This window comes from Pteropus medius, unplaced genomic scaffold (assembly GCF_902729225.1).
Source record: "Pteropus medius unplaced genomic scaffold, Ma_sr-lr_union100, whole genome shotgun sequence".
NCBI lineage: Eukaryota > Metazoa > Chordata > Mammalia > Chiroptera > Pteropodidae > Pteropus > Pteropus medius.
The window spans coordinates 16,446,171-16,468,827 of NW_024340701.1; the positions used below are offsets into that span (position 1 = coordinate 16,446,171).

The following is a 22,657-nucleotide window of genomic DNA, read 5'->3' on the forward strand; positions in this document are numbered from 1 at the left end:
TTAGCTGATACTATTTGGAAAAGTATTGGAATGTCCACATCTCTTCTTGCTTTGAATTCTTCCTAATCCAAACTGCTCTCCCTTCCACGACATTTTCAAAAATAGTGTGATATAGTTTCACTAGTAAGAATGAAATCAGCAAGCAAGCTTCTACTCTAAAGAGAGAATCAAATTTCAAAACTCCACATGAGTGATAATGTATTTCCTTTCCCACCCCTGCCCTGGAGTTTAAATTTACATCAGGTAACTAAGGCGTATCATTTGTCCATTGCTGTGAAAACATGTGTCAAAGCACTGCTGCTAATGTCTTTTTCTCTGCAAAAAGACTGTGAATGCATAAACACTTATTAAAAGATAGAGCATTGACAATTTTCACAAGCTATGAGAAATGTTAAATTGCTAAATTTTGAATTTAACAATGGGAGACTTTTTTGTTGTTGTTCTTCAGATGTTATTATAATTTAGTGTGCCTTTCTTGACAAACAAGAATCCTTTTTTATCCTGTTTATGAAATTAATGTCTTGATTTTTCATAGAATTTATATATTCAAGTTGAAGCCCTTTTTCAGAAAACTGGAAAATGACCATGTCTTCTAAAGCCAAATACATCAACTCAGAAGTCTAGATTGATTTGGCCCAGTTCCAAATGAACATACATATAAATGTTCCCCGAACTCCTTCCCTTCCTCCTCCTCCCCCTTTTCTCCTCCCTCCCTACCCTCCTCCACCACCTCCTTCCCCATTCTGTTATCCCTCCTTCTACTCCCTTGATGTTTTGGGTTTAACAGAAGAGTTAGTTTTTGCCTTTGCATTAGGGGTAATGCACAAAATTTAGTGTTTCCTACCTGTACTAGATGAGAACATGTAATCCAGAATAACAACAACAAAAAACTTGTTTAGCAACATTGGCGAACTCCAACCAGATCATTTATTTTAAAGAAAGGTGAATAACTAATTTTTAAACTAACACTGAAATTGGTAAAAGTGGTGTTGATTTTAATCACAACATTTAGCAATTTCATAATATGTTAAAGGGAAATTTCCTTCACTTTATGCATAAAGTTATTGATATCCAGAAAGAGGAAGTGACTTGTTCAAGGGCATATAGGAAATTTGTGGAAAACACTCTAGAACATAACTTTTCCCTACTTTTTTAAAAAAACTTAATAGTCTCCTTAGAAAGAACCCTAAATGCTGTAAAGTTGGCAGGAACTCAACACACCTTCCTCTAACCAGATGATTTCCGTTTATCCAAGATTTTGCCATTTGTTGTCAAAATACTAGTAACTAATGCTTATAATGCTGAGTTTTCCTGTTCAAGAATGTAAAATGCCTTTTCATCTGTTCAGGTCTACTTCTGTATCTCTACAGTGTTTGCTTTATAGATTTTATAGATTTCTTGCTAAATTTAATCCTACTGCTGAAACATTTGTAGATGAAAGTACAGTTGACTCTTGAATAACATGGGTCTGAACTGCACATGTCCACTTATACACTGTTTGTTTGTTTTTTTTTTTCCCCAATAAATACCTGTACTGTTTTCTCTCATGGTTGGGAGTCTGCAGATGCAGAGGGCCAGCTGTACACCATTTTATATAAGGAACTTGAACATCCGTGGATTTTGACATCCACAGAGGGTCCTGGAACCAACACCCTGCAGATACTGAGGGATGATTTAAGTTTGAGGGGAGTCAAAAGTTATACACAGATTTTTGGTTGTGCAGGGATTCAGCACCCCAACCACCATGTAGTATATATATATATATATAATTTGCTTTAAAATAATCTAGCCAAGGAATGAGAGTTAGGGAGATTTAAATGAAACAAGATTAGCCATATGTTAATTATAATGTTAGAAGAAGGGTCATTTTGGGGTTCATTGTACTACTCTCTATACTTTTTTGTATGTTTGAAATTTTTCATTAATTTTTAAGTATGAAAAGAATGCTAGTAAGTTCCTCAGGTGAGTTACAATTGTATTTGCTGAATGAAGATCGGGATGCATGTGGGAGTGTTTTAAGTTAACACAGCCCAGTCTGACCTGGTTAAAACATATCTCCAAGACTGTCTCTCTCTGTTTCCAGGGTTGTTATGATCTGGTAACCAGTTTCATGGAGACTAACATGGGAATCATCGCTGGAGTGGCTTTTGGAATTGCATTCTCCCAGGTAGCCTATATAATTGTGAAGTCTGATCAATTTCCTCTGTCTCTTGCTTTCCTTTCCCTTCCTAGTCTCCAGACTCCCTGCCTGCCTCCTTGTACCTTAGGAAAGTTGATAGATGAGGTCAGAACTCCTTGCTCATTAGTCCTCAGGTCATTTGTTTATTGATTTTCCTTTTTCAACTTAAATGAAGTTTTGCTATCAAGGGAATATCGGTTACAGTTCGACTAATGAGTAGCTCCAGAAAAACAACTTGCTTCTTCTGTAGGTCAAATGGAGGTTAACTGAACAAAATGCTGGCTTAATTGGAGCATAAACAACTACAAACATCAAATGGCTGATCTGGATTTGGGGGGAGGCTTTTTCCCTAGTTGACCTGTTCCTTTTCTGTTCTTAATTTCTATAGATCATGTACAAGATCTCATCCTTTAAAGAAAGCCTAAATTTAGCCAATTTCATTTTGTGGTCATTGTTTTAATTTCTAGGTTTGACTACTGTTTCTTAAGAGTAAACGGAATTTCTATATATTACATTTTATATCCCTTTATCTCTACCTAGCCTCTCAAAAACAGTGACGAAAGTAATTACACAAACTAAGTGAGCCACACGTATTCAACGATGGAAAAAGATTAAGCTAAGTCTAAAATTTTGTCCACCTCTACCAGGCAGTGTACTGTCCCACAGGCTCTGATCTCCTGGCTACATGATATATCATTGCTATAATATTGCTATGGGTGGAAGGGTTGGCATGTATACTTAACAACCAAATAAAACTTTATGTTTAACTTATTTTCATACCAACAGATCATTTTTTCAACAAAGCCCAATTAATGTTATCTCAGTAATGTATTCACGTCTCTAATTTCACCTGCTTGAATTTTATATTGGCTCTCTCAGACTATAATAAGTTTTTCTCCACTCCTCTGTATCTCTTTCTTTCCTGCTGAGCAATACAGATGCACTTTAATCTTATTCAAGTTTATTACTAAAGCTTATTTTTTGGAATACGGCATACATAAATTTTAGGTATAGAACTTAATAAATTATCACAAAATGAATATACCCATGTAACTGTCACTTAGATCAAGAAATCGAACATTGGCCTGGTAGTTTTTGCAAATATAGGGCTTAGCCTTAGTTAAGTCGAAAAATTTTCTTCCCAAGCAGTTACAAAAACATGTGTGACATTTCATGTCACAAGAGCATGTGGACTCAGCCAACATGAGTGTATATTTCTTATGGAAGTTCCAAAATGCTTTACCATACTTCGTTTTTGGGAGCTCATAAAGTAAATTAAACCCTCACACACCAACACATAGACTGACCGGAATGGCATCACAAACAGTGCCTATTAATTCAGTCTCCAAAGACATTTCAAAAGAAGTTGTGGCCCTGAACTTTCTTCTGGTCGCTATCATATTTCAGTAATAACACTTCAGTGACATATCCATAATGGCCAGGAGACGTTTTATAGGATCCCAGACCTCGTGTCCAATGCAGATATGCAGGATGCACTTGACAGCTTACACATATAATTTACACATGTATGTGCAGCATCAAGTTCACATCCATCTACAGGACAGACTTGTGCTGGACATTTGAGGAGGACTGTCCTCTTGGAGAAAGGAATGGTGCTGAAGTCTCTCCTAAAGACTATCCTAGAACTGCAAAGGCATATGATGCCAGCACACTACGTGGGGAGAAGAAAGCCTCAAAGAATGTGGAATCTCATGGATGAAACATCTTATTATGTAGGAACATTCCCATGTCTCCATGAGGGGCTAGGGGACAATCCCATTTTCATTAATGAAGCAACTCAAGTCATAAAGAACCTGATTAATACCTCCCTCCACACCTTTCTCACACATCTCTATGAAGGGATTTGTGCTTAGACAAAGGTTTACCTGGCCTGATGAGCATTAATCTCTCTGCTACCTTGAAGAAATCCCTCATGTAGGAATCGTTGAGTTTGCTCTGTGGCCCTCTAGGGCAGTGAGAGAGGGCTTTGGCCCCAAGGAACCCCCAAACAGAAACTCTCTGCAGAAAGTTTAGTTCTCATATGGTATCACATAGTCGTTGGAATAAGAAAACGAAACATAAAGCTCCGTGGCATTGCACAATTAGTACCATTCACCCACACGGCCAGATAGATACAATGGGGAAGAGACTTGAGTCTTGTTTTGCTCAGCTTGGGATAGGGAGAGGAATGGCCAGATGTTCTAGAAACTGCAGCTTTTAATGGCGCCAGCAGCTTCAGGGTTCCTGGAAGCTGAGGTAAGCTTCCAGATGCCAGGAGATCCACAGAATCTCTGGGACAATGGTAGCCACTTACCGGATGTATGTTCAAGAAGAACCAACCATAATGATCTTGGTCAAGACCCAGAACCAAAGCTTTAGCCACATGTGTTCAAAAATCATTGGACTCATGTTACAGTAAAACTTAGCGAATGTTGGCTGATGTTGATGAGTCGATTGTGATGGCCTGTCTTAGTCTTCCGATAATAAGGCATGCTCTACTGAGTAGAGGCCACAGATAGATCAAAGCAGGTGGGAAAGAATAGAGCTCGCGCTTGCGCTCACACTCTCCCTCTCCCTCGCCCTCGCCCTCTCCCCGTCTCTCTCCCCTCCCCTCTCCCCCGCCCACCTTTCCTCACCTGCCTTCTACCTTCTCCTTGCACTTTTCCTCCTCTGTTTTTGTGATCTCCATGCTATCATCCCTTGGAACAAACTGGCCTTGCCTATCTGTTGAATTAGAAATTAAATGTGGTATAAAGTACAAGGAAAAGTAAGCCGAGTCTAGCCTTTTAATAGACTATGCAAGAAGTTAGCTAATTCAGCTAACTTAAAGCCCTTGAGTTATATTTTTGGACAGTAGCATTTGGCAGGCATTTAATACTTCTCTCCACAAACTCCCATTGCCCTTGCCCTCTCAAAGAACAGCCCATTTGTCTGGACTTGATGGGCAGGTTTTGCTGTCCTATAAATTTATAGTAGGAGCTTGAATGTGTTTTGAGCTATTTGGGCAGCTACTCTTTTACTCAAGAGGGCTTGGGGAAACACAGACAGTGTGGAGTGGAGGAGACATTATCTCCTGTTTTCCCAACATGGCCTGGAAGCCGAAAATGAGGGTATCTGAGTCTAAACACTGGAAGTGCTCCATTTGTGACATGACTTCCCACTTTGGTTGGTCTCGCTCTGTGTGCACACTTGCATGTGTATGTGTGGAGTAGTAGTGCTGGGAGTGGTGGTGGTGGTGGTGGTAGGTGTCTTCTGGACCTCTGTATTTAGCACTTCTGTATCCAATGTAAATAGACATAGGGCTTTACTAGACTTGCAACCTATTAGTCTGAATTAATCACCCACATCACAGAATGTTACAGTCCTGAATAGGGACAATAGTGCTGTTTTCCAGAAGGAGAGAGTTGAGTGGCTTGTTTGAGGTTGGGTGGCTACAGTGGATCCAAGATTACAATTCTGCCCTCCTCACCTGGTCTGTTGTATTAAACATTTAGGCCAAAGGTCACCTTTGCTATTGCCTCAGGTAACATTATGGGCCAGGAATTTTTTTTTTTTTTCTGGGACTTGTTTACCTTTTCTATGTAGAGGGCAGGGCAAAGCTGTTGCTAGCCTTGATGAGACATGGCCAAATAAGGCTAACGGAACTATTTACTCATTCCAGATGGTTCCTAATACCATTTATACAGTTCTATTTCAAACCTTGGCACTTTCTCAAGGACAGGAAAGTTTTATTTAATTTTCTAGTTATATCATTAACATGAAATCTCCACAGCATTATAAGAATCTCAATTTTTGACCTATTGCTTATCACTTATTTAAAAAGTTGCCTTTGTAACTATTTGCTCTCCTCTCTCTGCCTCTCAGAGATTGGACCATGTTGGTTTCTCATGGTGATTATAGGGAAAGACACACTTGCCCTGTTGTCTTTTACATCTCTTGTTTTTGCTGACATGGACACCACCTCTCTCTTAGCCCCTCTCTCCCAACTCTTGAAGTCGGTCCTGTTACTGGTAATTTGCAGAACCCCAGTGATATAATCTGTGTTACTAGATTTTTGTGTTGCCCAGACCTCTCAGTTCTTTGTGTGTGGGGTGCCTTGAGAACACCTGGAACCGGCCTTTTGTAACTTCTCTCCCTCCTTCTCTGGCTTCTCAGTTCTTGAAACAGCAGGATCTCTTAGAAGTTTTCATGAGCCAAAGGAAAGCAGAATATAGTACTGACAAGGCAGACAATGGTAAAAATAAAATGTTACTTCAAAAAATTAGATGAATGCTAATTACAAAGTCTTAGACAAATATAAATAATCTGATCTAAAACCTCCTAGGCTGTACAGGATTAGGCATTTCACTAGCCGGGGGAAGGGTGAGTGGTAACTCTGAGGTCTCAGTCTTGAGGGTTTTTCAGCATAGGAGACAAGCTCTCCTTTTCCAGTCTCCCTCTGGGGTTTAAAGCAGAAGTGTGTCCAAATGTCCACATACTGCAGCCTTAATACATAACGGCAGTGTGCTTCTGGAGGGCAATCTGGAATCCTTCAGAGGCTACCTCTGCTCTTTGAGGCACTTTTTACATATATTTAACCTAATTAAAGGCTTCTTTTATGTAAAGATGAATCTTTCTGTCTGTAGATTAATTGGGTCTACTGGCAAACCAGTGTTTTGTACTGCCTCAGACTGAGAAAGAGGACATGTCTTTAGGCTGAACAAGCTTTTTGTTATGTACTTGGAAATAATCTGGTAATAATAAGTATTAAGTATAGAATGCTTCCAGTCTCCCCCCACTTTCCCTTACTTGGTACCTCTGGAAATTAGAAATCAAAGTTTTCTCTCAAATATGATGAAAATACTATAACAAATTTGAAATCAGTAGCCCTGCGAATAATTCAAAATACCTACATATCCCAAGTCCTAGTTTTTCTTGTACTAGAATTAACTAAAATAAAAGCCAATGTATGTAAAATACTGTTTTCACATAGCTTGTATGTGTATGTGCCTCAGTCTAGGACATTTTTTTAGGGAAACAAATTTCTTAGTAGATGTTAAAAATGATTTTAAAAAATCTGTCTTTTTCCATGGGCAAACAGAAGAAGGAATGTTCTTGCCCCATAAATACAAAATATAGTAAATTTAAAAGCAAATAGCTTTTATTTTTACTTATATATTGAAGAGTTATTGCTTCTGTGCGAAAGAGTATGTCCAGTGCACAGGGATATAGTAAGGATAACTTGATATACCCAAATGTGCTATGCACCTCTAATACTTCTTTGTTTCTTGCCTGGAATCTGGCTTTTGAGAGTATCAAGTGTGTTCTAATGTATATATCTGTCCTAGAAAATGGCAGGTCTAATGAACAAAGGACAAGGTATAAGGTTCAAACTCCTTGCACTCATAGAGGGCATTTTAGTTTCTCATTTGGCACAGTATTCTGGAGGTCACAGCCATGGTTCCTTTGGCCATTTGGTGGTACATGCATGACACTATGTATTTCATGGCACAAAATGATGTTGGCCAGAGCCTTGGTAGAGGATAGGGCAAAACCAATAGGTAGTGATTTTTCCTTACCCCACAGAAGTTGTAGTTTGCATATTTCACAGCACAATTTTAATTTTAAAAAGGAAGATAAGAATGAGAGACTTCAGCAATAAAAGTAGACAGGTGGACTGGAACCTGCCTGGGTGGGTGGAGAGCCAGGAAAACGCAGTTTATGTGTTGCCCTGACCAACAGTGGGTCCCAGTAGGGCTGCAGAGATTTCACCTGTGAGATAAAGGTGACTAGATGAGTGGTTCTCTCACCTAAAAGGCTTGTTAAAGCACCATTTGCTGTCCCTGTCCCCCACCCCTGAGTGTCTGATCCAGCAGGCCTGGGGTGGGGCCTGAGAATTAGCATTTCCAACATTGTCCAGGTAATGCTGATGCTGCTGATTTGGGGGCCACATTTGGAGTGACACTGTACCAGATATTCTCTAAAGGTCATTCTCACCTCTGATCCAATAGAACATAGCTAATTGCTTAAGGAGAAGGGATTCTATTTGGCAAAGAAAAGCTGCAGACCTCCAGACTCAAGTGCACAATCAAGCTCATATCCAGAGAATGCTGAACCTCCAGAGTTAGGAAAGAGAATTTTGGTCTCCAGTGAGCAGAACAGATGTTCTTAAGGATGTCCTGATGGTGTCCAGATCTACCTATCAGATCTTTTATCTTTTATCAGATCTACCTATGCTACAGGTTGAGTCAAGGTACAAACATAGGTAGAGGATTAAGGTCTTCTGAGGAGGTGGAGATATCCTGTTATAGGTTGTACTGGGGCTCCTGAAAAACTAGAAGGTGGGCCTTGGAAGTAGATGGGCCCATCTACATAGATGAGAGACAGAGAAATTTTAAAAAACCCTCTCTCGGAGAAAGAAAATGGTGTATATGATAGAGGCTCTGTTCATCCTTCTGGCGACCAAATCAAAGTTGTGACAGTAATAAGGAGCAGCAGCAAGGAAAAATCGTGTGGGATCTAGATGAACAAGCCATACAACTAGGGAGAAGTCCAGGAAATCACCCTGCAATGGCAGAAGGTAGGACGGGATGAGGACGCGGGCCTGTCTGGTCCTGAGTGGCTGAGATGGAGGCTGCGGCAGCAGCAGAAGCTTCTTAAAGGGGCTGCATCTGCGAGCAGATTTTTGTGGTGACGGACCCGCTCGCTCTGAGTACCAGTGCTGATTAGGCTGTGCGCAGGGGGCACCAGGGACTTAGAGGGAGACATTGTCGGAGCGAGGGCCTAAGGGAGACTTGCTCTGTACAGAAGTGCCGACGGTATCCATTGTTCCCTGTTGAGCCCTGTCCCCTCCCAGTGCGGGGACACAGCGCTGCCATAGCTGTGACATCATCAAACTGGATAACAGAGGTCGCTCTGCCCAGAGGATTCCCTGAAATTCTGCCTCCCCCAACTCGCGACTTCACCTAAGCCACATCCAGGTATATCTTCAGTGAGTCAGGATCTCCTTGCTGTGCAGTGCCTAGACTCATACTAGAGGCAGCTGGCTTCGGTTTCTGGTGTAGCCTTTTGAGGCAACTATAAGCATAGTATCTGTGAATTGCTTGCTGAATCTTGACAGGTGGCCCCGAAGGGGTAGAGGTTTGTGCTAAATTTCGCCTGCAGCTGAACCCCTCTCAGGACTGTGCCACTGGATACTTACTTCACAAATCCATACTAATAAGACTGGGAGACATAGGAGTTTTGCTTAGTACATAGAAACAGACATGGCAAGGCAGCCAAAATGGGAAGACAAAGAAGCAGAAACCATATGAGAGAACGGAACAGAGAACCAGATATAATGGAGTCAAGTAATCTAACAGATTCAGAGTTCAAAACACTGGTTATAAAGATGCTCAATGATCTTTTGGGAAGTGTAGAGAACTTCAACAAAGAGATAAAAAACAAAAATGGAAATGGAAATTATAAAAAGGAACCAGTCTGAAATGAAGAACACATTATCTGAGATGAGAAGTACATTAAATGGAATAAACAAAGTGAATAAAGAAAAGGATTAAATGCTCTATCTAGAGGACAGGAAAGCTAAGGACACTCAATCAGAATGGTAAGAAAAAAGAGGCCAACACTATAAAAATAATTTAAGGAGGATATGGGATACTATTAAGGGTCCAAATATCCTTCCAATTAGCATATTTCTTCTGTTTGAAGAAATAATGATGGAAAACTTCCTTAACCTGGTGAAGGAAATGGACATAAAACCCCAGGAAGCTCAGACAATTCCAAATATCAGGTATCCAAAGAGGCCCACACCAAGATACATCATAATTAAAATGCCAAAGGTTAAATACAAAGAAAGAATATTAAAAGCAGCAAGAGAAAAACAAATAATTACCTATAAGGAAACACCCATAAGACTGGCAGCTGATTTCTCAAAAGAAACTATGCAGGACAGAAGGGCTTGGCAAAAAGTATTTGACAGGATAAAGACCCAGGATCTACAAACAAGAATACTTTACCCAGCAAAGCTATCATTTAGAGTTGAAGGACAGATAAAGAGCTTCCCAGACAAAAATAAGCTAAAGGAATTTGTCTGCACCAAGCTAGTATTACAGGAAATGTTGGAGGGACTTCTTTAAGAAGAAAAAACATGTATCAAAACAGGAATAAAAAATGTAACAACTACATTCCTATCAATAAGTACCTTAAGTGGAAAAGAATTAAGTGCTCCAACCAAAAGACAGAGTGGCTGAGAGGATAAGAAAACAAGACCCCTACATATGAAAAGAAAGGAGATAGAAAAAAATATTGCATTGATAGACCTAGCAGGTATTTAAGTCAGACAGAGAAAGATAAATACTATATGATTTCACTTATATATGGAATGTAAGGAATAAAAAGAACAAACTGATCAAAAACAGACTCACAAATATAGTGGACAATTTGGTGTCGGACAGAGGGAGGGGGGTTTGGGAGGCTGAGAGAATGGGAGAATGGGGTGAAGGGCTAAAGAAGTACAAATAAGTAGCTGATGGATGGTCATGGGGATGGGGAGCATGGCATAGGGAATGCAGTTAGCATTAATACGTTGGCCTAGGTGGAAGGTCTGGAGAGGGAGGGAGTGACTGGGGGGATCATTTTATGAACTGTATGGATGTCTAACCAATGTACTGCATACTTGAAACTTAATAAAATAAATAAATTAAAAAAAAAAAAAACCCTCTGTCCTCCCACCTAACCTCTCACAAGCTATGACCATAACTTCTTCACCGCCAAACTTAAGAATAGTGTCTTGTTGTCTTAAAGAAAGAACTGTTATTTGGTCAGCTGAGTATGGCTGGAGTATCTATGTTGGGATATCTTCCCAAATACATGTGCTTATGTTTTGGATTGAATTTTTACATCTAAAAAAATCTTGATAATTTTGTGGTACTTAATATTTTCATTATTCTCATAGCATATGAACACATTTTACTACTACTTATGTGTTAAAAGTTGTTTTTAAATGGCCAGAGTGAGCTAGAAGTTTATGACCAATTTGAGAACCTCCAGTTGTCTTCCACTGGTAGTTAGGCTTACTAAGTTTTAGATTACACTATTGAAATCAGGTTTGATATTTTTCTCCTGTCCTTTCTATATTTGTGTACAAAAACCCTAGTTGTTAAAAATTATATTTGAGGAGTCAAAGCAGGGTGTAGTTCAGTGATTCAAGATTGCTGTTCTCATTTTTTCCCCTGGCAACAGCTGATTGGCATGCTGCTGGCCTGCTGTCTGTCCCGGTTCATCACGGCCAACCAGTATGAGATGGTGTAAGGAGAAGGTGAGTGGTGGTAGGAACTGTTTAATTTCAAATTTCTCCCTTTGGGACACATACTACCCTTCAAATGGGAACGAGTACTGCCCAGCCACTTAATTACTTGATCTTAGCGGCCCTTGTCCATGTGCCAAAACCCTATTTCTGTGGAGCTGGGGAAGAAATGTGATCATTGCTATTGTGGAAAATGTATAAATGTTCTTTTCAGGTTGTTACCTTATTTTAAGTCCTTATTAATGGTCACTCACATGTTTTAATCTCTCTCTTAGTCTTTCAAGAACGACGGAATAAGAAACCTGATTTAAAAAAGAACTGCAGCAATCCTTGAAAGACTTCCAAAGAATGTTAGAGCACAGTATATATTATACCTGCCCTGCTCTCCCTAATCCCCTACTCCATGTGCAACTGATACTCCCACACAGTCTCTGCCCCACCTTTCAGCCCAAATCATGTGTAGTGTTCCATTTTGTGAAGCCCTGTTGTGCAGACTGTAGCCAGGTTCTCTGCATCTAGTCCTAGTGGACCCCGCCTGAGGCTCTTCCATCTGTACTTGGTCCAACTGCAGCTCATCGTAGGTGACTGGTTGTCACACCATCACTGGCCCCACTAGGCCCTGCATGTAGTGTAGGAGGCTCCTATTAGCCCTTCATCATGATTGATAAATGCCACATCCCTTGATATAGATAAACAGCTATCTGTTCTTTTGACTTAATCTTCTTCTGTTTGGGTTTCCTTTTACTATGGCTCTTTTCCTGCCTTCTCCAGGCTGCCTAGCACATGTAAAGAGGTACATCAGTAATTGTTCATGAGGAGAAAAAAGCATGTGTGATGCATGAAGGAAATTGAGTTTTAGGTGGCCTCTTTGATCATTATTATTATATGCCTGGGTACATATAGCCAGTTTAGTGCATCTATGCCTCTCAATTGAAACCTGTATAATCCTATTACAAAACTGTATTGTTGCTTCCCATGAAGGAAATAATATTACCTTGTTTTCCCCAATTAATTGCTATTGTGTTATTTTACTTCTTTCTGTATTTTTTCTTTGCATTGACATTATAGACATCGAGGACGTCATCAAATCAATTTAAAAATGAGTATGAAGGGAGAACAGAAGTCAAAATATTTTTCAAAGATCTTAAAAATAATGCCTCTGTCTAGCATGCCAACAAGAATGCATTGATATTGTGAACATTTGTGATACATGTATTAATAAATAGAGTCATTACAAATAGTTGTGTCCTGTTTTTGTTTTGTGATTATTGCATAAGTTTTTAAACACATATTTCTATTCCATTCTGTTTCACAAGGGATTGGAGGTAGACCAACTTACACACTGACACACCCTTCCATACACATTCCCACCTCTCCCCTCCAAAATAGCCTTGGGTTCCATAAAAGCTGAAGGGTTAGAGATTTTTATGGAAATTTCAGAAACTCGAATCATTTATCATGAACAGGATATATTGTTGGCTGCAAAAATAGAACCTTCATGTTACTTCAGGCTAGAGGCAGAAAGATTTCAGCAGACTTTTTAAAAATTTAGATGTCATTTTTTTAAAAAAAAAAAAAGGAAATGAACATCTTTCCTTCATCATTTCTAATGAGCATATATTCTTTCCTTCTTTCTTCTCTGGATTGAATATACTCGATCTAGAGAAGAGATGTCATTATACCATACCATTTAGTGGTCCCAATGCCCTGGTTCAAACTAAGTATGGAATCCTTGATTTAAAGAGCATTTCATCAATAAGTACAATAGATATTACCATGATCTATATTTTTTTCCCTTCTTAACGAATTATCCTTTAAAAACCTGGTTAAAAAAAAGTCAACATTTTTAGAGAATTAAGGAGCTCTCTTCTATGGAAACATAGGTAGCTTAACACTTTTCGAAGTTTCATTTTTAAATTTCTATTTTATTATATATTGAAATGAAGCTTTTCTGTAAAATCCTAAATAGTCCAACTCATGGTTCACCCTTTTGGAAACTATGTATTCATTAGAATACTACTACTAATACTGGTATACTTTGGTTAGCAAGAAATCTATACACTTTCTAAACTGTATTCAGATCTCACCATTATATAATTTCAATGAGAAACATTTGGACCAAGGTTGATTTGACTTTAAAAATGTAAAGTATTTATGTTTCAACCTGGAATGACTTGTGTATAATTTACATTCCTCCTTCAAAGGAAATGAAAAAGACAAAAATTGAAATACCTTTTTTTTTGAGGTATAACATTTGCATGTGGTAAATTGCACAGAATGCAAGTGTACAGCTTGAATTTTCATTTTTCGCTATTGACTTGTAGGAATTCCTTATATCTTTTGATATTAACCTCTTATCAGATAAAGTGTTTACAAATATTTTCTCCCAATCTATAGGTTGTCTTTTCATTTCTGTTGCTGTGCAGTAACTTTTATTTTAATATAGTCCCACTTATTTATTTCTGTTTTTGTTTTTTGTGCTTTTGATGTCATATCCAAAAAAATTATTGCCAAGACCAATGTCAAAGAGCTTTTCCATGTTTTCTTCTATAAGTTTTATAATATCCAGTCTTATGTTTAAGTCTTTAATCATTTGAGGGTCTGGTTTCATTCTTCTGCACGTGTATCCAGTTTTCTCAACACCATTTATTGAAGAGACTTTTCTTTCCTCATTGAGTATTCTTGACTCCCTTGTTAAAAATTAGTTAACCATGTATGTGAAAATTTATTTCTGTGCTCTTGATTCTATCCTTGGGTTTATGTGTTTGGTTTTATGTCAATATTGTACTGTTTTGATTAGAATAGCTTTGTAATATTGTTTGAAATCAGGAATTATGATACCTCCAGCTTTATTGTTCCTTCTCAGGATGTCTTTGGCTATTTGGGGTCTTTTGCAGTTCCATATAAAATTTAGGATTGCCTTTTCTATTTCTGTGAGAAATGACATTGGAATCTTGATAGGGACTGCTATCCCAAGTAGGATTGCATCCCTCACTGTGACTGGTTTCTGTCAATTGAATATACAGATGGCTTTGGGTAGTATGGACATTTTAACAATATTCTTCTGCTCCAGTCAGTTCTTAATTAACCATATTTCTAGGGAGAAGTGAAAGCAGTGACATAGATAATATAAAATATCAAAAGTCCTTTCTTCCTAGCAAGAGCAATATTTGATTCTATAGTGCCTTCATTATTTGTGGATTGATTTTAGAATAATGTTTACCTTTTGTGTTGCGCTCATTCTAATATAATTAGTTTATGTTCCCTAACTATATACAGATTTGAGTGTATGAAGAGGAAATAATTTAAGCATGTCATTAAAATATGCTGGGACAGTCTAAGGAATACATTATGATTAAAATAACAGAAAATACACAAAAAAGATTTTATTCTTATTGTTTGCACACATTTAACAGTGATAAAAGCCTCTGGACAAAACTTAAGTTGAAAGGTATTTGAGATTATAATCATAGATTACCCCAGAGATTGATTTCTTAGTTTTTAACCTGGCCATTAAGTATTTTTTAAAGCTCACAGGTGATTTTAATAGGCAGCTAGGATAGGCACCTCTAGAATCAGAATTCAGCTTACTGTTTTCAACTTATGCAATGCTTCTATCCCATTTACTTGAGATTATTTTACTCTGCTTAATATATGCTTGTTTCTACCTCCATGCTTTTCCTCTCATTTTTTCTGTTTGGCATGCCTTTCCCAAGGTGTCCTATCTTCAAAGACTATCTCTTCTGTGATATTCTTCCTGATGACTCTAGTCCTAATTGAGCATAACCATTTCTCTCTGTGCCCCACATTTTAGATCAGTTATTTCCTAGAACATTGTCCATTTCGTCTATCAAATTTATAAAGTTATAGTAATGTCTTATCTTTGAAATCTTAACTATATCTAGATTTGTTACCTTTTTCATTTCAAATATTATTTGATTTTTTTCTTCGATTATGCCAGAAATTTGTCTATTTTATGTCTTTCCAAAAACTGGCCCTTTGGTTTGATCCTCTCTATTGTTTGTTTTCTATTTCATTAATTTCTGCTCTTTTCTTTCTTCTACTTTCTTTGGTTTTCCTTTAACTGGAGATAAAATTCTAGATTTGCAGTTGAGGTATTTTAATACTATTATTAAGAATTTGCATTCTTATTAATATTTTTAACTATCTTTTCTAATGTGATCATGAAAGGCTGTAAATTTTTTTCTAAGTGCTCCTTCAGTTGCATTTCAGTTTTGATTTACAATTTTTATTGTCTTTCAGTTTTAGACATTTTGCAGTTTCCAATAGGATTTATGCTTTGAACCATAAATTAGAAATTGTTTTTGTTTTTGTTTTTGTTTCCAATGTGTAGTTTGAGGCTGTCCTTTTGTTCAAAAAAGTTGTTTTGTAAGATAAAGATTTGTATTTGTTGAGGCTTGCTTTAAGCTCTAGTATGTGGGCAGTATTAGTTCTGTATGTACTTAAAAACGTATGTGCTTTATCTAATTATAGGCTGTGGGGTTAGAACAAGCTTGTAAATATATCTAAATAGCAAATTTTGTGAAGATTATTCAAGTCATCTGTGTTATGAATATTTTGTTTGTTTGATCTATCAGGATCTAAGAATAATGCATTAAAATCTCCCACTATGACTGTGGTATTCGCCAGTTTTTGCCTTATATATTTTAAAGTTATATTTTTAGGGACATGCAAGTTCAAGATTATGTGTCATTGATGAATTATTTTCTTTATCATTATGGACTGACCCTCTTTATCCTAATTATGATTTTTCTTTTAAAGTTCATTTCATCTTATATTACATTTGATGAATATTTGCCAAGGGTATTGCTCTATATCCCTCTGTGTTTAGCCTTTCTGTATAATATTTTAGGTATGTCTCTTATATAGCATATGACTGCATTTTGTTTTCTTTTTTAGCTCAATCTGGAGAAGCCTTGTCTGCAAAAGATTAATTCAATTAGGTATTGTTATCACTGCTATATTTGGTTTTGTTTCTCCCATATTATTTTTCCTGTCTAATATTCATTTCTTATTTTTCTTCTTCCTTGCCTTCTCTTGGAAATTATACATTATATTTCATTCTTTTAGAGGTTAATATTAATTTCTTAACAAGCATACTTAAAATGTAAAGTTAATCAGAATGCTCGTTTTCCTCTAAAATAACACAAAGACCTTGGAATGTTTTAATTCCAGTCACTTCTCACTTGCATGTTTTTGTTGCCTAACACTTTATTTCTATTGTTTCCCCAAATGAATCATCACTGCTAGTGTTTTTAGAGTTTATTTAGACTTGCCTACATGTGTACATACTTGTTTTTGTTTTGCTTTAACCATTGCATCTTGCATCTTAATCCTTCTGGGATCAATTTTGTTTTTGTTGAAGTACATATTTTGTTTATTACTTTATCAAGGGGTTTATATGCAGTAAATAATATCAGTCTTTGTCTGAAAATTCATGTCATTCTCCCTCTTGAATGATAGTTTAACTGGGGATAAAATTCTAGATTTGTAGTTGAAGATATTTTTATACTATTATTAATAATAAGTCTAATTGTTCATTTCTAGGTAATCAATTCTCCCTAGTCACATCATTTCTCCCTAGATGCCTTTAAGACTTTCTCTTTGCCTTTGATGCTCCTCTTCAATATATGATGGACTTTCTAATTCTATCTTCTATGTCTCTTAAAGTCTTTCATTTTTTCCCATGTCTTTATTTCTTGTAGAGCATCCTGGATAATTTCCTCAGTTATATCTTCCAGTTCTCTCAAATTTACCTAATTTGTTTTAACGTTCAGAAAATTATCCATCCATCCATCCATCCATCCATCCATCCATCCATCCATCCATCCATCAATCAATCATCCATCCATCCATCTATCTATCTATCTATCTATCTATCTATCTATCTATCTATCTATCTATCTATCTATCTATTTAAACCCTCTGTACCTTTTTGTAGTGGTCTCTTCTTTCACTGACTTTACATCCTTTGTCTAAAAATCCTAAATTATGTTTACCTTTTCTTTCAAATATTCTAATATCTAAAGTTTGTGAGTGCTAATCTTCTTGTATGTTGTGTTTACTGACTATAGCTCATGGTAGATTGTTTCCTTGTGTTTTTAAATTTTATAAGTTTTTCTTCAGTGAGGAGTTTTTTACATAAACTTTTTTTTTTATTTTGGAATAAGTATAGATTTATGGAAAAGTTGCAAAATAATACAGAGATTTTCTACCAGTCCCCCTAATGTTAACACCTTACATTGACTTTGCACATTTGTCAAAACTAAGAAACAATACTCGTACATGACTATTAACTAAACTCTAGACTTTATTCAGATTTCACCGGTTTTTCCTCCAATGTCTCTTTTTCCTGTTCAAGGATGCAATCCAGAATACCATATTACATTTAGAAAGTGGATTGGTTTCTCTCTGGTAGTACCTTGCAATCTGGCTTATGGGATTATTCCTGCGGAGAGATTTTGCATTTGTTTATCCAGGTACTCTAGGAGTTTTGATGATCCTGAACCAGATTTTATATTAGATTCTCAGTATAAATTTTGACTCCACACCTGATGTGGTTTGTTATTTCTGCAGGGTTATTTCTGTTCCTCCTTTCACTGGATTTATGCAGGGTCATGAGATACAGCTCATTGCTCAAATGGGCCCAAGGATATGTCTCTTTATTCCTTACAGGGGTTAAAATATAAATGCATTGAGGAGTATAGTAGGTTCACAATCCCACTGTGCCCTCCATCTCCTGGTCATTGATGAAACACAGCTCATGAGCCTATTGCTCTAGCTTTAAGTTTCTTTGTTTCTGTCTCTTGGAAATTCATCTTTTGGTCTTTAGATATATATTTAATTCTTAAACATAATTTTATCCTGTATTTGAGGTTCTGCCCAGTGTGTGTGGCTTCATATTTTTTCAGATTGCCATGTTGCCAGGATCTAAATTCTATTATTTGCAATATGTTACATGTTGCTTTTTTGTTTTCTAATTATTTCATGTGTAAGTAATTTCACTTGCAGTTGGTTAGGATTTTTTGGTAGTTTTCTTTTTATTTTTAAATTTATTTTATAATAATAATAATATTATTATTATTATTATTATTAATGCCTACAGCACCTGGTCTTCCTAGGTGGTCTCTTATCCAAGTACTAACCAGTCCCAACCCTGCTTAGCTTCTGAGATCAGACATCATACTTGTTCAGGGTGGGAGGGCCATAGACCATGGACCATGGCTTCATTGGGGCACAAACCCAGGACCTTCTGCATGTAAAGCAGACGGGCTAACCGCTACACTATGGAACCACGTCCAGCAGTTTTCTTGAGAGCAGGAACAATGTCAATACTGCCTTTATATCTCCCAAATGACTGGTACCTAACTAAGAACTTTTTAGATTCTTAAATTGCTTTATGAATAATGAATGCATCATTTCCATGTCCTTAAACTGTGTGCCAAAAGTTTACCTGGCCTTAGGAACATATATCTTAGTTTATTTTAGTTGTTCCTCAAGTCCTAATTTGTTTTTCTTTATTTACTTGGAGTCATATTTCTTTTTTTCTTTTTTCATTTTTTCATTAGTTTCAAGTATACATACATTGGTTAGACACCTATACAGTCCATAAAACAATCCCTCTAACTCTAATCGCTCACTCTCCCCCGTGGCCTCCCACCCAGCCAACGCATTAATGCTAACTGCATTCTCTATGCTGTGCTCCCCATCCCCTGACCATCTATCAACTACTAATTTGTACTTCTTTAACCCTTTACCACATTCTCCCACTCCACCCTTGTCCATCAACAAATTGTCCTCTATATTTGTGAGTCAGTTTTTAATTAGTATGTTCTTTTTGTTCCTTAGATTCCACATATAAGTGAAATCATATGATATTTATCTTTCTCGGTCTGACTTATTTCACTCAGCATAATAACCTCTATGTCCTTCCATGTGGCTGCAAATGGGAAGATTTCATTTTTTTTTAATGGCTGAATAATATTCCATTGTATATACGAGCCATAAATTCATTATCCAATCATCTATTAATGGGCATTTAGGTTGCTTCCATATCTTGGCTATTGAAATTGTGCTGCCATGAATATTGGAGTACATAGATTTTTATGAATTATTGTTTTGGTTTTCTTTGGATAAAAACCCAGAAGTGCAATTGCGGGGTCAAAAGGTATATCCATTTTTAATTTTTTGAGAAATTTCCATACTGTTTTCCACAGCAGCTGTACCAATTTGCAATCCCACCAACAATGTATGAGGGTTCCCTTTTCTCCGCATCCTCCCCAACACTTGTTTTTTGGTTTATTGATGATAGCCATTCTGACAGGTGTGAGGTGATATCTCATTGTGGTTTTAATTTGCATTTCTCTGATGGTTAGCGACATTGAGCATCTTTTCATATGTCTATTAGCCATCTGTATTTCTTCTTTGGAGAAGTATCTGTTCAGGTCTTCTGCCCATTTTTTAATTGGATTGTTTGTGTTTTTTTGTTGTTGACTTGTATAAGTTCTTTATATATTTTGAATATCAACCCCTTATCAGATGTATCGTTAGCAAATATCTTCTCTCAAACAGTCGGTTGTCTTTTTGTTTTATTGATGGTTTCCTTTGCTGTACAAAAACTTTTTAGTTTGATGTAGTCCCATTTTTTTATTTTTTTCTTTTGTTTCCCTTGCCCGAGAAGGTATATTTGAAAAGAAATTCCTGTTACTAATATCAGAGAGTTTATTGCCTATGTTTTCTTCTAGAAGTTTTACGGTTTGGGGTCTTATATTTAAGTCTTTAATCTATTTTGAGTCTATTCTTGTATATGGTGTAAGAAGGTGGTCCAGCTTCTTCTTCTTCTTCTTTTTTTTTTGTATGTATCTATTCAATTTTCCCAACACCATTTATCGAAGGGACTGTCTTTACTTCTATGTATATTCTTACCTCCTTTGTCATATATTAAGTGAGCATATAGGCATGGATTTATTTCTGGGCTCTCTACTCTGTTCATTGATCAATATATCTGTTTTTTTTGCCAGTACCATGCTGTTTTGACTACTGTACCCTTGTCATATAGTTTGATATCAAGTAGTAAGTAGTGCGATACCTCCAACTTTGTTCTTCTTTCTCAAGATTACCATGGTTATTCAGGTTTTTTTTATGGCTCCATATAAATTTTAGAATTATTTGTACTAGCTCTCTGAAAAATGCCATTGGTATTTTGATAGGGATTGAATTGAATCTATAGATTGCTTTGGGTAGTATGGGCATTTTAATGATGTTGATTCTTCCTACCCATGAACATGGTATATGCTTCCATTCATTTGTATCTTCTTCAATTTCTTTTTCAAATAACTTATAATTTCTTGAAAATAGGTCTTCTACCTTCTTGCTTAATTTGATTCCCAGGTATTTCATAGTTTTCGACACAGTCATAAATGGGATTGTTTTCTTAATTTCTCTTTCTGAAAGTTCATCACTGGTGTATAAAAATGCCACTGACTTCTGAATATTTATTTTGTAACCTGCTACTTTACTGAATTCATTGACCAGTTCTAAGAGTTTTGGGGTGGAATCTTTAGGGTTCTTTATATATAGTATCATGTCATCGGCAAATAACAAGAGTCTTACTTTTTCCTTACTAATTCGAATACCTTTTATTTCTCTTTCTTTTCTTATGGCTGTGGCTAAGGCTTCCAATACAATGTTGAAGAGGAGTGGTGAGAGTGGGCATCCTTGTCGTTGTCCTGATCTTAAGGAAAACATTTTTAGTCTTTCCCTATTGAGTATGATATTAGCTGTGGGTTTGATATACATGGTCTTTATTATATTGAGGTAGGTTCCCTCTATTCCCACTTTGCTGAGAGTTTTTATAAATGGATGCTGGATTTTGTCAAATGCTTTTTCTGCATCTATTGTTGTAATCATATGGTTTTATTCTTTTGATTTGTTAATGTGGTGTATCACATTAATTGATTTGCAGGTATCGTACTAACCTTGCATCCCAGGAATAAATCCAACTTGATCATGGTGTATGATATTTTTAATGTGTTGCTGAATCCTGTTTGCTAATATTTTGTTGAGGATTTTTTGCATCAATGTTCATAAGAGATATCGGCCTATAGTTGTCTTCCTTCCTTCCTTCTTTCTTTTCTTTTTTTTCTTTCTTTTCTTTTTTTTTTTTTTTTTTTTTTTTTGTAATGTTTTCCTGATTTTGGAATCAAGGTAATGGTGATCTCATAAAAGGAGTTAGGGAGCCTTTCCTCTTTTAGAATTTTTTGGAATAGTTTGAGAAGAATAGGTGATAATTCTTCTTTGCATGTTTAGTAAAGTTCACCTATGAAGCCATCTGGTCCAGGACTGTTGTTTTTTAGAAGGTTTTTGATTACTGATTCTGTTTCATTGGTGCTAATTGGTCAGTTCAGATTTTCTGTTTCTTCTTGACTCAGTCTTGGAAAATTGTATGTTTCTAGAAATGTGTCCATTTGTTCCAAATTGTCCAATTTGTTGGCATATAATTACTCATAGTATTTTCTTATGATCCTTTGTATTTCTGTGGAGTCCGTAGTTATTTTTCCTCTTTCATTTCTGATTTTATTTATTTGAGTCCTCTCTCTTTTTTCCTTCATGGATCTGGCTAAGGGTCAGTCAGTTTTGTTTATCCTTTCAAAAAACCAGCTATGGGTTTCATTAATCTTTCGAATTGTTTTTCTAGACTCTATTTCATTTGTTTCCGTCTTATCTTTATTATTTCCTTCTTTCTATTCACTTTGGGCTTTGTTTGCTGTTCTTGTTCTAGTTCTTTTAAGTGTAAGGTTAGATTGTTTATTTGAGCTTTTTCTTGTTTCTTGAGGTAGGCCTGTAATGCTATGAATTTCCCTCTTAGGACTGCTTTCGCTGCGTCCCATAGATTTTGAGTTGTGTTTTTTCATTTTCATTTGTCTCTAGGTGTCTTTTGATTTCTTCCTTGATCTCCTTAATAACCCATTCATTGTTTAGTAGCATGTTATTTAGCTTCCATGTGTTTGTGTATTTTCCAGTTTTTTTCTTGTAGTTGATTTCTAGTTTCATACCATTGTGATCATAGAAGACGGTTTATATGATTTCAGTTTTCTTAAATTTATTGAGACTTGTTTTGTGTCCTAACATGTGGTCTATCCTGGAAAATGTTCTATGTGCACTTGAGAATAATG

General features: G+C 36.6%; 1 protein-coding gene and 1 long non-coding RNA gene across 2 annotated transcripts in view; both read left to right on the plus strand.

Moving 5' to 3' along the window:
• The window catches only part of TSPAN7 (tetraspanin 7), a 126,610-nt gene extending 113,908 nt beyond the window's left edge, over positions 1-12,702 (plus strand). The window contains exons 6-8 of the mRNA XM_039888186.1: positions 2,084-2,167; positions 11,399-11,474; positions 11,738-12,702. Coding sequence (XP_039744120.1) covers positions 2,084-2,167; positions 11,399-11,467 — 153 coding nt within the window. The 3' untranslated portion in view covers positions 11,468-11,474; positions 11,738-12,702. The remainder of the gene's footprint in view (positions 1-2,083; positions 2,168-11,398; positions 11,475-11,737) is intronic.
• Positions 12,703-15,752: 3,050 nt separating this feature from the next.
• LOC120622705 (uncharacterized) overlaps positions 15,753-22,657 on the plus strand; it is a 42,091-nt gene continuing 35,186 nt past the window's right edge. Inside the window, exon 1 of the long non-coding RNA XR_005658528.1 lies at positions 15,753-16,426. This is a non-coding gene — a long non-coding RNA (uncharacterized LOC120622705). The remainder of the gene's footprint in view (positions 16,427-22,657) is intronic.